General features: G+C 43.5%; 1 protein-coding gene across 11 annotated transcripts in view; it reads left to right on the top strand.

Moving 5' to 3' along the window:
* Window positions 1–16,917, top strand: part of LIMS1 (LIM zinc finger domain containing 1) — a 156,254-nt gene that overhangs the window by 106,424 nt on the left and 32,913 nt on the right. For 2 of the 11 annotated variants that reach the window (XM_055243843.2, XM_063616655.1), the window contains exon 1: window positions 15,727–16,011. The exons of 8 other annotated variants lie outside the window; for them this stretch is intronic. In XM_055243843.2, coding sequence (XP_055099818.1) covers window positions 15,830–16,011 — 182 coding nt within the window. In that variant the 5' untranslated portion in view covers window positions 15,727–15,829. Of the gene's footprint in view, window positions 1–15,389; window positions 16,012–16,917 lie in introns of those variants that run through there. One more of the 11 variants, XM_055243844.2, reaches the window with a different exon arrangement.

Genomic DNA, 16,917 nt, shown 5'->3' with positions numbered 1-16,917 from the left:
AGCACCTACAGCTGCATGCCACCATGCCCGGCTAATTTTTTGTAGAGATGTAGTGTCACCACGTTGCCCAGGCTGGTCTCCAGCTCCTGAGCTCAAGTGATCCTCCCGCCTCGGCCTCCCAAAGTGGTGGGATTACAGGCATGAGGCACCATGCCCAGCTCAAGAATGTTTTTAAATTGACTAAACACTGCTTATTTGAGGGACCATGGGAGAAAAAAAATTGTGAGGTGGCTTATAGATTTCAAACTACAGTGATTCTGGTTGATTGAGCTGTCTTTCTTGAGGAGAGAAAGTTACACCAAAGGCCATGAGCTGGACTGGGCTGTCTGGGTGTCTGGGGAGGGACACAGCTTACCAGGGCTTGCCCTCTTTAGATGCCCTCTGCAGGCAGTCTAGGGACTTCTCTCAAGATGCCCAGTTTGATCGATTGCATGATGACAGTGTGCTTGGTGCCATGAGGGGTATAAAGATTCAAAAGAGGCTGGGCGTGGTGGCTCACGCCTGTAATCCCAACACTTTGGGAGGCTGGGGCGGGCAGATCACCTGAGGTCAGGAGTTCGAGACCAGCCTGACCAACATGGTGAAACTGCGTCTCTACTACTAAAAATACAAACATTAGCCTGTGGTGTGGTTGCACATGCCTGTAATTCCAGCTACTCAGGAGGCCGAGGCACAAGAATCACCTGAACCCAGGAGATAGAGGTTGCAGTGAGTCAAAATTGCACCACTGCACTCCAGCCTGGCGACAGAGTGAGACTCTGTCTCAAAAAAACAAAACACAGGCTGGGCACGGTGGCTCACGCCCGTAATCCCAGAACTGTGGGAGGCCAAGGCAGGCGGATCACAAGGTTAGGAGATCGAGACCATCCTGGCTAACACGGTGAAATCCTGTCTCTACTAAAAATACAAAAAATTAGCCAAACGTGGTGGCGGGTGCCTGTAGTCCCAGCTACTTGGGAGGCTGAGGCAGGAAAATGGCGTGAACCCAGGAGGCAGAGTTTGCAGTGAGCTGAGATCACGCCACTGCACTCCAGCCTGGGCGACGGTGCGAGACTCTGTCTCAAAACAAAACAAAACACAAAAAGACTCAATAGAAATGTCAACTTAAGGCTGGGCACGGTGGCTCACACCTGTAATCCCAGCACTTTGAGAGGCTGAGGCGGGCGGATCATGAGGTTAGGAGATCAAGACCATCCTGCCTTACATGGTGAAACCCCATCCATACTAAAAACAAAAAAAATTAGCGGGGCATGTTGGTGGGCGCCTGTAGTCCCAGCTACTCAGGAGGCTGAGGCAGGAGAATGGCGTGAACCTGGGAGATGGAGCTTGCAGTGAGCATGGATCGTGCCACTGCACTCCAGCATGGGTGACAGAGCAAGACTCTGTCTCAAAAAAAAAAAAAAAAAGGCCGGGCGCGGTGGCTCACGCTTGTAATCCCAGCACTTTGGGAGGCCGAGGTGGGCGGATCACAAGGTCAGGAGATCGAGACCACGGTGAAACCCCGTCTCTACTAAAAAATACAAAAAATTAGCCGGGCGTGGTGGCGGGCGCCTGTAGTCCCAGCTACTCGGAGAGGCTGAGGCAGGAGAATGGCGTGAACCTGGGGCGCGGAGCTTGCAGTGAGCCGAGATTGTGCCACTGCACTCCAGCCTGGGCGACAGAGCAAGACTCCGTCTCAAAAAAAAAAAAAAAAAAAAAAAAAAAATGTCTACTTAAGGGCTTCCTGGTGTTCTTGAGGAGATGAGGAGCACCTTTGCAATACAGAACACAACATGATATCCGATGAAAATCTTACCCACTCACTGCATGGACACAGAGTGGATACTGTGGCTGCTGAACAGAAGATCGATAAGGCCTGGAATGGAATGTCAAGAAAGCTTTCTGGAGAAGATCTTGAGCGGGTACTTGAGGACTGGGCAGGTTTCTGATAAGCAGAAAGTTCAGGAGAAAAAAAAGGGACAATGGTATTCATCCAGAAAATTGTATATCCTTTATATGTTTCACCCAGTGCTAGAAATGTTGATCATCACTTTTAAAGATAATTCTAAAGTCACCTTGCAACAACCCTGTATTTAAGATCATATATCATATATGCGTACATGTTTTTGTTTTTGTTTTTTTGAGACGAAGTCTCGCTCTGTCACCCAGGCTGGAGTGCAGTTGCACCATCTCGGCTCATTGCAACCTCCACCTCCCGGGTTCAAGTGATTCTCCTGCCTCAGCCTCCTAAGTAGCTGGAATTACAGGCGCCTGCCACCACGCCCGGCTAATTTTTGTATTTTTAGTATAGACAGGGTTTCACCATGTTGGTCAGGCTGATCTTGAACTCCTGACCTCGTGATCCACCCACTTTGGCCTCCCAAAGTGCTGGGATTACAGGCGTGAGCCGCTATGTACATGTATTTTAAAAAGAATAGAGCTCAAAATGTTAAAGTACTTGTTTCTAGTTGGCAGGAATATGAGTGATTCTTCTCTGCCTTTCATACATTTTCCGTAATAAGCTATATTGCTGTTGGGCTGATAAAAGTTGACAAATTCAGCCTACCAAACCAAAACAGTACAGTCCAGTGATCCCATCCCAAAGCACTTACACATCCATGTGCACGGGCTTACAGAAACTGAGGCTTGCCATTGTTCAGTCATTTGTTAGTGTTCTGCTTTTAATGATTGTACCTTTTTGCTGCCCATTCTGTTTTCCCATCCAGTCTCGTGTCTTTCCATGATGGGTTTCCTGTGTGATGGGAGTGTCTCCATTATCATAGGGACAAGATGGCTTGTTGCAGGGAGCAAGAGCGTCACAAGAGTGTCTGAGGCACTCGGAGTATCATGGAGAAAGGAGAGAGTGCTGGGAGGAGCTTGATTTCAGTCTTTCTCCTTTCCTTTCCCCAGGCTCCATGTCCTTTTACAAAGTCCTTTGTGGGTAGATATTTGTTGGTTGGTTCATGTTAGAAACTTTTCTAGAGATAATTCAGGGAGAGGTGCTTCTTAAGAAACAGGCCACCACATAGGCTGTCAAGACTTTTAAAACTGGTTAGGATTGAGTAACTGAACTATTTATTTGCAGTACTTTCTGCCTGTTGTCTCTGCCAGTGTCTCTGAGGCCACACAGCACTTTCAGACCTGCCTCGTGTTGCAGAACCCCGTGGACACTGAGGTTGAATGTGAGGCCATTCCTGCCTTCTCTGGGCTGTCCCTCAGTACACCTCTGCCTGGGGCTCCTGAGTGGCCTCTCTCTTTGGCCTGTGGGCTTTGGGAATAAAACTAGGATAGTTTTCCCTCAGATACTAGAGGAGGAATTTTTTATTGATACATAGTAATTGTACATATTTATGGGGTGCATGTGTTATTTTGATGCATGCATGTAATGCATAAGGATCAAATCAGGGTAACTAGCATATCCATCACTTCAAACATTTATCATTTCCTTGGGTTTAGAACTTTCACAATCCTCTTCTAGCTTTTTGAACATATGCAATAAATTATTTTTAACATTAGTCACCCTACAGTGCTGAGGAACCCGAGAACTATTCCTGTTACTCAGCTGTAATGTTGAGTCTTGAGTCCCTTAACCAACCTCTCCCTGTCTCCCCTCCCAACCACGCTTCCCACCCTCTAATAACCAACTCTACGCTCTACTTCTGTGAGTTCAATTGTATTTTTGCTTTCACATATGAGTGAGAACATGTGGCATGTGTCTTTCTGTGCCTGACTTATTTCACTTAACATAATATACCCCTGGCTCATCATGATGCCACGACTGACAGGATTTAATTCTTTTTTTGTGGCTGGATGATATTCCGTCTGAAACACTGTATTTTAGATGATTTTAAGGCTTAAATGGGTGCCTGCTAGTTTCCTTCCAGAAATATTTCAACCTGATATTGAATGGCATTTCACTCATTTTCCTTTTAAGGGAAATAAATACAGTTAAGATATCATAAAGTTTGGGATGCTAGAAACCTATCTGCAACACCAAAGAGAGTCTCTAACTCTTAGATTAAGTTTCATTTCAGAGGGAGTTTCTTGCAAACAATCAGATGCAAATAGCCTTCTCACAATTACAGCCTCATTGTAATTTCTGGACTTTGATCCCAGTGTTTGGGATGGTTTGGGCCCCTGGGATGGAGTCGATGGTGCACAGGGAGAGAATTTGTTTTGTTCATTTTATTATTGTTAGGTGATAATCTTTTAGTGACTCTTCAGTTATTTTTAACATACGTAACAAAGCCACAGTAGCTCTGCCTTACTTTGATAATAATCCCAATAAGCAATGCTAATACAAACATGTAAAAAATGTGCTATTTTCTTTATTTTAAGCTAGCTTGAGAAAATGTACATTTATTTCTTTATCACTCTCTTGCTTCTGTGGTAATGAATAATTTCTTTTTGCCTGTGCATTCAAGAATTAGGAAAAAGATTGACAAGGCAAAATGGCATATTAATTACAAAACCATATCTTTTTGTGGCCAAACTTTGTCTTTTTTCTCACTGTTGAAAGAAAATCCAGTGCATTTGTTCTAGAAGCTACAAAATGGGAAGGAACTTCCCAGTTTCGTTATCTTTACTTGCATGTCATGATTGTTTTGTTTTTACTAGTCTGGGGCAAATTAGATTATATTTTCCATTTGAGCAGGATAGAAGATGATAGTAGAAACAGTTCATTTTGGCATAGGGTAATTTAACCAGGCCACCCCAACAATTCAAATACCCCATTATGACCTGGAAGCCTTTGAATGCAGTTGGAGAAGTTTCATCTAGTAGTTGTTATTGCCAAGTGCTCCATTTAGCCATCAATTATGCAAATCTATTTGTGGAATAGAATGAAGCATTTACTAACCACTCCTCTTTTTCTATATTGGAGTCCTGTATTTTAGAGGCAATTGGTTAAAATGTCCAGTTTGGCTTTTAAATCCTACAGATATTTGGTAATGATGTACATAAGTCCGTCATTACTACTTAAGAGGAGTAATTTTAAGCTACTAGTGTTTTTTTGAAAGTTGCTTTTTAAAAAAATGTTGGCTGCTATTTTCATGACTTTATCCAGGCCTTAATTATTTGAGCTGCTGGAAATAGCTGTAATTTTTTGTATGATATCTCCAAGTAGCTTATTTGTTTTTGGCCATGGCTTATGTCAGAGGTGGAGTTAGTTTTGACTAAAATCATGAAGTTAGCAGACAGTTGGAATCTGAAGCTTTACGGCCTTCTTTACAGGACACTACTGTGTGCCAACTTTGCATCACTGTGCAGTGAGTGGGGGCCCTTAACCAAGCTATTGGACCTATGCAGCCACGGTCCCAGATTTGTCGCAGTAGGTCGATCATTCCGTAAGTGAAACACGCAGTAATGATCAGAAAATGACAAATTCATCAACTGTTTTCATAAAGTAGAAATCACTCTGCTCTGGGTGGATTTAAGGAACATTTGGGGTTCAGACCTGTCCTGTGGGATCTCCCAAAGACCCAACTTAGCCATGAGGGCTGATTAGAGTATAGAACCTCTTAAGAAACGCCCTGGATTTGCTGGCAAGATAGCAAATAGGAACAGCTCTGGTTTGCAGCTCCCAGCAAGATTGGCGCAGAAGGCAGGTGATTTCTGCATTTCCAACTGAGGTATCCAGTTCATCTCATTGGGACTGGTTGCACAGTGGGTGCAGCCCAAGGAGGGTGAGCTGAAGCAGGGTGGGGCGTTGCCTCACCCAGGAAGCGCAAGGGGTTGGGAACTTCCTCTCCTAGCCAAAGGAAGCCATTAGGGACTATGCCTTCCACCCTGGCCCAGATACTGTGCTTTTCCCACAGTCTTCGCAACCCACAGACCAGGAGATTCCCTCTGAAGCCTACACCACCAGGGCCCTGGGTTTCCAGCACAAAACTGGGCAGCCTTTAGGGCAGAAACCGAGCTAGCTGCAGTTTTTTTTTTTTTTCATACCCCAGTGGTAGTGTTTGAGTTTTTTTCATACCCCAGTGGTGCCTGGAATGCCAGCAAGACAGAACCATTCACTCCCCGGAAAGGGGGCTGAAAGAGGTCTGGCTTGGTGGGTCCCACCCCCACGGAGCCAAGCAAGCTAAGATCCACTGGCTTGAAATTCTTGTGCCAGTACAGCAGACTGAGCTCGACCTGGGATGCTTGAGCTTGGTTGGGGGAGGGGTGTCCGCCATTGCTAAGGCTTAAGTAGGTGGTTTTACCCTCACAGTGTAAACAAAGCTGCTGGGAAGTTCGAACTGGGCTCAGCAAGGTGGCTACCTGCAGACTGCCTCTCTAGATTCCCTCCTCTCTGGGCAGGGCATCTCTGAAAAAAAGGCAGCAGCCCCAGTCAGGGACTTACAGATAAAACCTCCACCTCCTGGGACAGAGCACCTGGGGGAAGGGGTGGTTGTGGGCACAGCTTCAGCTGTCCCTAACTGGCAGCTCTGAAGAGAGCAGCGGATCTCCCAGCACAGTGTTCAAGCTCTGATAAGGGACAGCCTGCCTCCTCAAGTGGGTCCCTGACCCCCATGTATCCTAACTGGGAGACACCTCCTAGTAGGGGCTGACAGATACCTCATACAGGAGAGCTCTGGCCGGCATCTGGTGGGTGCCCCTCTGGAATGAAGCTTCCAGAGGAAGGAACAACAGCCTGCAGCCCCCACCAGTGATACCCAGGTAAACAGGGTCTGGAGCGGACCTCCAGCAAACTCCAACAGACCTGCAGCAGAGGGGCCTGACTGTTAGAAGGAAAACTAACAAACAGAAAGGGATAGCATCAACATCAACAAAAATGACGTCCACTCAGAGACCCCGTCCGAAGGTCACCAACTTCAAAGACCAAGGGTACATAAATCCACGAAGATGGGGAGAAACCAGCACAAAAAGGCTGAAAATTCCAAAAACCAGAACACCTCTTCTCCTCCAGAGGATCACAACTCCTTGCCAGCAAGGGAACAAAACTGGAAGGAGAATGAGTTTGATGAATAACAGGAGTAGGCTTCAGAAGGTAGGTAATAACAAACTCCTCCGAGCCAAAGGAACATGTGCTGACCCAATGCAAGGAAGCTAGGAACACTGAAAAAAGGTTAGGTGAATTGCTAACTAGAATAATCAGTTTAGAGAAGAACATAAATGATCTGATGGAGCTGAAAAACAGCACAAGAACTTCATGAAGCACACACAAGTATCAACAGCCGAATCAATCAAGCGGAAGAAAGGATATCAGAGATTGAAGATCAACTCAATGAAATAAAGCGTGAAGACAAGATTAGAGGGGAAAAAGTGAAAAGAAACGAACAAAGCCTCCAAGAAATATGGGACAATGTGAAAAGACCAGATCTGCGTTTGATTGGTATACCTGAAAGTGATGGGGAGAATGGAACCAAGTTGGAAAACACTCCTCAGGATATTATCTAAGAGAACTTCCCCAACCAACCTAGCAAGGCAGGCCAACATTCAAATTCAGGAAATGGAACGCCAGAAAGATACTCCTCGAGAAAAACAACGCCAGGACACATAATTGTCGATCACCAAGGTTGAAATGAAGGAAAAAATGTTAAGGACAACCAGAGAGAAAGGTTGGGTTACCCATAAAGGGAAGCCCATCAGACTAACAGCGGATCTCAGCAGAAACCCTACAAGCCAGAAGAGAGAGGGGGCCAATATTCAGCATTCTTAAAGGAAAGAATTTTCAATCCAGAATTTCATATCCAGCCAAACAAAGCTTCATAAGCGAAGGAGAAATAAAATCCTTATAGACAAGGAAATGCTGAGAGAGTTTGTCACCACCAGGCCTGCCTTACAAGAGCTCCTGAAGGAAGCACTAAACATGGAAAGGAACAACCACTACCAGCCACTGCAAAAACTTACCAAATTGTAAAGACCATCAACGCTATGAAGAAACTGCGTCAACTAACGGGCCAAAATAACCAGCTAGCATCATATTGGCAGGATGAAATTAACACATAACAATATTAATGTTAAATGTAAATGGGTTAAATGCCCCAATTAAAAGACACAGACTGGCAAATTGGATGAAGAGTCAAGACCCATCAGTGTGCTGTATTCAGGAGACCCATCTCACATGGAAAGACACACATAGGCTCAAAATAAAGGGATGGAGGAAAATTTACCAAGCAAATGGAAAGCAAAAAAAAAAAAACCAGGGGTTGCAGTCCTAGTCTCTGATAAAACAGACTTTAAACTACAAAGATCAAAAGAGACAAAGAAGGGCATTACATAATGGTAAAGGGATCAATGCAACAAGAAGAGCTAACTATACTAAATATATATGCACCCAATACAGGAGCACCCAGATTCATAACGCAAGTTCTTAGAGACCTACAAAGAGACTTAGACTCCCACACAATAACAGTGGGAGACTTTAACCCCCCACTGTCAATATTAGATCAATGAGACAGAAAGTTAACAAGGATATCCAGGACTTGAACTCAGCTCTGGACCAAGTGGACCTAATAGAACTCTCCACCACAAATCAACAGAACGTACACTCCTCTCAGCACCACATAGCACTTACTCTAAAATTGACCACATAATTGGAAGTAAAATGCTCCTCAGCAAATGCAAAAGAATGGAAATCATAATGGTCTCTCAGACCACAGTGCAATCAAAGTAGAACTCAGTACTAAGAAACTCACTCAAAACCACACAACTATGTTGAAACTGAACAACCTGCTCCTGAATGACTACTGGGTAAATAACGAAATGAAGGCAGAAATAAAGATGTTATTTGAAACCAGTGAGAAAAAAGACACAACGTACCAGAATCTCTGGGACACATTTTAAAGCCGTGTGTAGAGGGAAATTTATAGCACTAAATGCCCACAAGCAGGAAAGATCTAAAAGCGACACCCTAACATCACAATTAAAAGAACTAGAGAAGCAAGAGCAAACAAATTCAAAAGCTAGCGGAAGACAAGAAGTAACTAAGATCAGAGCAGAACTGAAGGAAATAGATACACGAAAAACCCTTTAAAAAATAAATGAATCCAGGAGCTGGGTTTTGGTTTGGTTTGGTTTGGTTTGGTTTGGTTTGGTTTTTGAGATGGAGTCTGGCTCTGTCACCAGGCTGGAGTGCAGTGGCACGATCTTGGCTCACTGCAAGCTCTGCCTCCCAGGTTCACGCCATTCTCCTGCCTCAGCCTCCCAAGTAGCTGGGACTATGAGTAGCTGGGACTACAGGCACCTGCCAACACACCTGGCTAATTTTTTGTATTTTAGTAGAGACGGGGTTTCACTGTGTCAGCGAGGATAGTCTCGATCTCCTGACCTCGTGATCTGCCCACCTCGGCCTCCCAAAGTGCTGGGATTACAGGCATGAGTCACCGCACCCGGCCCAGGAGCTGGTTTTTTGAAAAGATCAACAAAATAGATAGACCACTAGTGAGACTAATAAAGAAGAAAAGAGAGAAGAATCAAATAGATGCAATAAAAAATGATAAAGGGGATATCACCACTGATCCCACAGAAATGCAAACTACCATCAGAGAATACTATAAACACCTCTACACAAATAAACCAGAAAATCTAGAAGAAATGGATAAATTGCTGGACATGTACACCCTCCCAAGACTAAACCAAGAAGAAGTCAAATCCCTGAATAGACCAATAACAAGTTCTGAAATTGAGGCACCAATTAATAGCCTACCAACCAAAAAAAGTCCAGGACTGGACAGATTCACAGCTGAATTCTACCAGAGGTACAAAGAGGAGCTGGTACCATTCCTTCTGAAACTATTCCAAACAATAGAAAAAGGGGTACTCCTCCCTAACTCATTTTATGAGGCCAGCATCATCCTGATACCAAAACCTGGCAGAGACACAACAAAAAAAGAAAATGTCAGGCCAATATCCCTGATGAACATCAATGCAAAAATCCTCAATAAAATACTAGCAAACCGAATCCAGCAGCATATCAAAAAGCTTATCCACTTCAGTCAAGTCGGCTTCATCCCTGGGATACAAGGCTCATTCAACATACGCAAATCAATCAACATAATCCATCACATAAACAGAACCAATGACAAAAACCACATGATTATCTCAATAGATGCACAAAAGGCCTTTGACAAAATTCAACAGTGCTTCATGCTAAAAACTCTCAATAAACTAGGCATTGATGGAACATATCTCAAAATAATAAGAGCTATTTATGGCAAACCCACAGCCAATAGCATACCGAATGGGCAAAAACTGGAAGCATTCCCTTTAAAAACCAGCACAAGACAAGGATGCTCTCTCTCACCACTCCTATTCAACATAGTATTGGAAGTTCTGGCCAGAGCAATCACACAAGAGAAAGAAATAAAGGGTATTCATTTAGGAAAAGAGGAAGTCAAATTGTCTCTATTTGCAGATGACATGATTGTATATTTAGAAAACCCCATCATGTCAGCCCAGAATCTCCTTAAGCTGATAAGCAACTTCAGCAAAGTCTCCAGATACAAAATCAATGTGCAAAAATCACAAGCATTCCTATACACCAATAACAGACAAATGGAGAGCCAAATCATGAGTAAACTCCCATTCACAGTTGTTAACTAAGAGAATAAAATACCTAGGAATCCAACTTACAAGGGATGTGAAGGACCTCTTCAAGGAGAACTACAAACCACTGCTCAAGGAAATAAGAGAGGACACAAACAAATGGAAAAATATTCCATGCTCATGGATAGGAAGAATCAATATCGTGAAAATGGCTATACTCCCTAAAGTAATTTATAGATTCAATGCTGTCCCCATCAAGCTACCGTCGACTTTCTTCACAAAATTGGAAAAAACTACTTTGAATTTCACATGGAACCAAAAAAGAGCCCACATAGCCAAGACAATCCTAAGCAAAAAGAACAAAGCTGGAGGCATCACGCGACCTGACTTCAAAGTATACTACAAGGCTACAGTAACAAAATCAGCATGGTACTGATACCAAAACAGATATATAGACCAGTGGAACAGAACAAAAGCCTCAGAAATAACGCCACACATCCACAACCATCTGATCTTTGACAAACCTGACAAAAACAAGCAATGGGAAAAGGATTCCCTATTTAATAAATGGTGGGAAAACTGGCTAGCCATATGCAGAAAACTGAAACTGGACCCCTTCCTTACACCTTATACAAAAATTAACTCAAGATGGATTAAAGACTTAAATGTAAGACCTAAAACCATGAAAACCCTAGAAGAAAACCTAGGCAGTACCATTCAGGACATAGGCATGGGCAAAGACTTCATGACTAAAACACCAAAAGCAATGGCAGTAAAAGCCAAAATTGACAAATGGGATCTGACTAAACTAAAGAGCACAGCAGAAGAAACAATCATCAGAGTGAACAGGCAACCTACAGAATGGGAGAAAATTTTTGCAATCTACTCTTCTGACAAAGGGCTAATATCCAGAATCTACAAAGAACTGAAACAAATGTACAAGAAAAAAACAACCCCATCAAAAAGTGGGCAAAGGATATGAACAGACTCTTCTCAAAAGAAGATATTTATGCAGCCAACAGACATGAAAAGCAGCTCATCATCACTGGTCATTAGAGAAATGCAAATCAAAACCACAATGAGATACCATCTCACACCAGTTAGAATTGCGATCATTAAAAAGTCAGGAAACAACAGATGCTGGAGTGGATGTGGAGAAATAGGAACACCTTTACACTGTTGGGAGTGTGTATTAGTTCAACCATTGTGGAAGACAGTGTGCCAATTCCTCAAGGATCTAGAACTAGAAATACCATTTGACCCAGCCATCCCATTACTGGGTATATACCCAAAGGATTATAAATCATTCTATAAAGACACATGCACATGTATGTTCATTGTGACACTGTTCACAATAGCAAAGACTTGGAACCAAACCAAATGCCCATCAATCATAGACTGGATAAAGAAAATGTAGCATATATACACCATAGGATATTATGCAGCCATAAAAAAGGATGAGTTCATGTCCTTTGCAGGGACATGGATGACACTGGAAACCATCATTCTCAGCAAACTAACACGAGAACAAAAAACCAAACGCCACATGTTCTCATAAGTGGGAGTTGAACAATGAGAACACGTGGACACAGGGAGGAGAACATCACACACCAGGGCCTGTCCAGGGTGGGTGGGGGATAGGGGAGGGATAGCATTAGGAGAAATACCTAATGTAGATGACAGGTTGGTGGGTGCAGCAAACCACCACAGCACATGTATACCTTTGTAACAAACCTGCACGTTCTGCACATGTACCTACCTCAGAACTTGAAGTATAATAAAATAAATACTTTCAACATTAAAAAAAAGAAAAACGCCCTTAGGGAATTGAGGGCCTTGCACAATCCTAATTCTTCACCAAAAGCCACCTAGTAGACCCTCTATTCAGACGAATCTGACTTTTTTGGTATTTTCAAACAACAGCCTCCCACCCTACTTCAATGGCTATTCTGATGCCACTGCCGTGGCAGTAGTAGTTTCAGTCAAATTTGTTTGCATTTCTTAGAGTGACATTATTTATTCCTGAAAATGATTTAACAGTATCAAAATGCCTGAATATAAAAGTTGAGCTATGGTGTTTATTCGGAATTAAACCACTCCCTTGTCCTATCGAAAAAATAACATATTTCTTTTAGCTTTACTCTGTTGTAGCTAAGTAAGAGAAGTGACTTCAGGTAGTGTTTTTGGAAGAATTGTGTGCTGCCTAAACTGTCTTTTTTTTTTTTTTCTTTTGAGACGGAGTTTTGCTCTTGTTGCCCAGGCTTGAGTGCAGTTGCACGATCTCAGCTCACTGCAGCCTCTGCCTCCTAGGTTCAAGCAATTCTCCTGCCTCAGCCTCCTGAGTAGCTGAGATTACAGGTGCCCACCACCATGCCAGCTAATTTTTTGTATTTTTAGTAGAGACATTATTAAAAGTCACAATATCACAGGCAGTTTATTTAAAAACTAAGCATTCACTTACTATATACCTCAGCAATTTTACTGTTGGACATTTATCCCAAAGAAATAAAAATATATTCAATACAGAAATTTCTATAGTTTTATTCACAGTGCCACAAATTGGAAGGAAAGTACTTAAATGCCCTTCAGCGGGTGAACAGTGAAACAAACTATGCATCCATGTCATGGAATACTACTTGGCAGTAAACAAGAGCAAACTGCAGACATGTGGAACAACTTGGATTGGTCTCAGGGCATTGTGCTGAATGAAAAGCCTTAAGATGTCACATGAATGATTCCATTTAGGTAACATTCTTTAAATAACAGAATCATATAAATGTAAAACACATGAGTGGTTGCCAGAGGTTAGGAATGTTGGAGTGTGCAGAGATATGTGATGGTCAGAGATAACATGAAAGAGAAGTCTGTGGTGATGGAATAGTCCTGTAACTTGATAGAGGCTGTTGTTACAGGAAGCTGCCCATGTGATGAAATGACAGAGACCCGCACACACGCATTGTTGCAATGTCAGATTCCTGGTTTTGCTCCTGTACTGCAGTCACGTAAGATGTGAGCACTGGGGAGACTGTGAGGGAGAATTCTGAGCAGAAGGCTCACGTGGCTTCCTGCCTCCTACCATGCCACCCCCACTGGATGCATTAAATTTCAGGTCTGAGTCAGCCTGCCTCTGTCCTCATCCATCTGTCTGTCTGTCTCTTTCTTTCTCTCCCTCCCTGCCTCCTCACTGTTTCACATGGTTATTGTAAAAAAAAAAAAAAAAAAAAACCTAAAAAATTAGGAAATGTAGATAAATTGAAAGGAAAAATTTTAAACCATGAGGTTGTTCCTTTCTTATTTAAATATGGTGATTCCCTTGTTTCATCAGCCATAGGCTTTGGGCCCGGGCAGGATCTGTAACCCACAGCCTTTGAGTTCTTGACCTATCCTCTGAGATTTTTAGGGTTCAAAGTAGAAAGACTTGGTCCTCTGCTTCCAGTCCTGTCTGGTACCCGCTCCCTAATCTTTTCTGGCTAACCATTGTGCTTTCCAGTAATTATGTTTACCATTTTCTCACATAGGGATTAACAACATAGGCTCTGGACTCAGAGTGCCTAGGTTTAAGTCTTGACTCCACCACCTCCTTAGTAGTTATTCAGTCTCTTTGTGCCTCAGTTTCTTCATTTGTAACTAACACCTATCTCAGAAGCCGTGGGAAGGATTAAGGGATGTGATAGGAAACACTCACTGACTCTTGGATATCATTATTTATGGTTGTTACTTGGTGTCTCTGCTGCATTTTGTTTATCCGCTGCTGGTTCCGTGACTGTCCATCAGTGTGCCTTGTGCCTGTTCTGTAGATTTTATTTCACAGTCTCTTGGTTTTGGTGGGTGGCACACTGCCCTGAAAGGACGGGGACATGAGAAAGATTCTGAGCCCTTTAGTTGTCTCTAGTGCTACATCATGATTGTCGTCATTGCTGTAAACCGAAAAGTATCTGAGACAAGTCTTACTCAATTTAGAACGTGTATTTTGCCAAAGTTAATGACGCACCCATGACACAGCCTCAGGAGGTCCTGACAACATGCGCCCCGGGGTGGTCGGGGTACAGCTTGCTTTTATACATTTTAGGGAGACATGAGACATCAATCGATATATGTAATATGTACATTGGTTTGGTCCAGTAAGGCGGAACAATTCGAAGTAGGGGGTTTCCAGGCCAGAAGTAGATAAGAGACAAAAAGTTGCATTCTTTTGAGTCCTTGATCAGCCTTCCGATGAATACACAATTGTGTCTGGCTCAGTGAACCTACATTTTTACATGAACAATAGGGTAGAGGAAGCAATCAGTTATGCATTTGTCTCAGGTGAGCCTCAAAGGGATGACTTTGAGTTGTGTCTGTCCTTTTTCCATAAGGAATTTTCTTGTGGGCAAATGGTGAGGGAGGGATGTAGGTTGTTGTCTTTGTAGCTATCTTATTTAGCAATAAAACAGGAGGCAGGTTTGCCTGATGTAGTTTCCAGCTTGACTTTTTCCTTGGCTTAGTGATTTAGTTTCCTTTCGCGTTGCTAACTCAATCACAGGAGACAGGAGTGTGGACTGAATATAGCAAGAATGCCAAAGTATGTAACAGCTTCCTTAGTCATGATAGAGACTGAGAAACATCGGCTCACCTAAGCTTTGAGGTTAGCTGGAGTCCAGTAGAAGAGTTATAACTAAACACCGGCCCTTGTCTGTTTCCACTTGTGCCCATTCATTGAAGCTGAGATTGGACTGTGACTATGTACCAGTAGCAAAGGTGATAGAAATCAAACATAGCTCTTAGTTTTAGGGACTCATGGCCTCCTGGGAAAGGGACCCAACGGGCACAGCTGGCAGTCATGGCCAGGGTTGTGGAAGCCCAGGTCCGGGCAGGATTCAAATGCTCCTCAGAGTGTGCCAGCAGCCTCAGCCTGAGGGAGAGCTTGTCAGGGGGTGTTTTACAACGTCTCCAGAAGCCTCTTATGCCCTCCAGAGTGAAAAGCACGGCATTGGTGATGAAGTCTTGTGGCAAATATGCAAGGCACGTGTGGATATTTCCTTCTCTTGGAGGCTTACGAGGTAGCCCCGGTCTCCTGGTGCAGTGTTTATAGCATAGTCCACTGGGACTGCCGCTCTGACAAAGACTGTGTCACTACTTTGTGGAATGTTTTTTAGAACTTCCAGAACGCATCAGTAAATCCTGACTGCCATGTAACTGTGTACTGTGCTGCTGAGCTCTTAACATGAAGCAGCAGCAGTGACCCTGGCGGGCCAGGCTGACGTGCGTGGGAACAGTGGGAGTGACCCTGGCTGGGAAGCAGGGAGGCCTGGATATTGTTTCTCCTGGCTCTGTGTCCTGCCATTCTCGTCCCTGTGCTCAGAGCTCTCAAGCACCCACGATGGCCTTCTCAGGCCGAGCGCGCCCCTGCGTTATCCCAGAGAACGAAGAAATCCCCCGAGCAGCCCTTAACAGTGTCCACGAGGCCAATGGGACTGAGGACGAGAGGGCTGTTTCCAAACTGCAGCGCAGGCACAGTGACGTCAAAGTCTACAAGGAGTTCTGTGACTTTTATGCGAAATTGTGAGTGTCTCCTCTCCTGGAGTGCCGTCTTCCAGGTCCAGCGTTCTTGGCTGTCTGTTCAGAAGCCATCCTGAGCTGGCCCATACAATTTTATTGACTGGACTTTGGGTGGGAGTTTTCCAGGGTGGTAGGGCTCCGAGGGGCTCGCAGCGCAGCATGTTTAGGGAGACAGGAGACTGCTTTGTCGGTAAGACATGCAGCGACACGCAGATGGGAGGGAGGTGCTGCCCTCACTGTGAGAGCATGGCGGCCCCGTCTTCAGTAGGTTCCTGATCACTTGGTAACTGCATTTTCATCATGTCGTCGGCAAGGGAGGCTTAGTGTTGTCATTGTCAGTAATTACATCAGGAAAATTCTGCAGTCTAAAATGGCCCAAAGATAAGGGGCAGATGGGTTTGGAACACTGGAAAAAACAAATTACAGGCTGTTGGTAAAGATAAATATTTTTGTTATGTGTAATAATCAACAATTTGAAGTAAGCTAACTGGGTTTCTTAATTGAATGAATAAATACATATATTGTATAAGTAGCAAATCAATACACGTATAGAACATACTGTTAACTCTAAAAAGCTAGGCTAATTTGTATTATTAAATGGGTTTTAGCAAACACATTTTTTTAAGAAAATGCAGAGTAGCCATCAGACCAGCTCAAGATTATTGACCTCATTCAAAGTTGTGAGCTTAGAATTACTGCATATCCCTAATTTGTCAAGTAAGAGTTGATGAGAATTTAACTGACCCGGTTCTCTACTTCCATAATCCGTGCTCTTTGGTACAGATGTCACTTACCTTCACAACTCACAGAGAGCTCTGTTTGACAGTAACTGGGGAGTTGTAATAATACAGTAACCAATATTTTAACTGCTTGGTGAACTCTCAAGAAGATTTTTGGATTTATACATTG

This window comes from Symphalangus syndactylus, chromosome 14 (genome assembly GCF_028878055.3).
Source record: "Symphalangus syndactylus isolate Jambi chromosome 14, NHGRI_mSymSyn1-v2.1_pri, whole genome shotgun sequence".
In the NCBI taxonomy this organism is placed as follows: Eukaryota; Metazoa; Chordata; class Mammalia; order Primates; family Hylobatidae; genus Symphalangus; species Symphalangus syndactylus.
The sequence above is the reverse complement of the archived record's forward strand: the minus strand, read 5'-3'. Positions and strand labels throughout refer to the sequence as shown.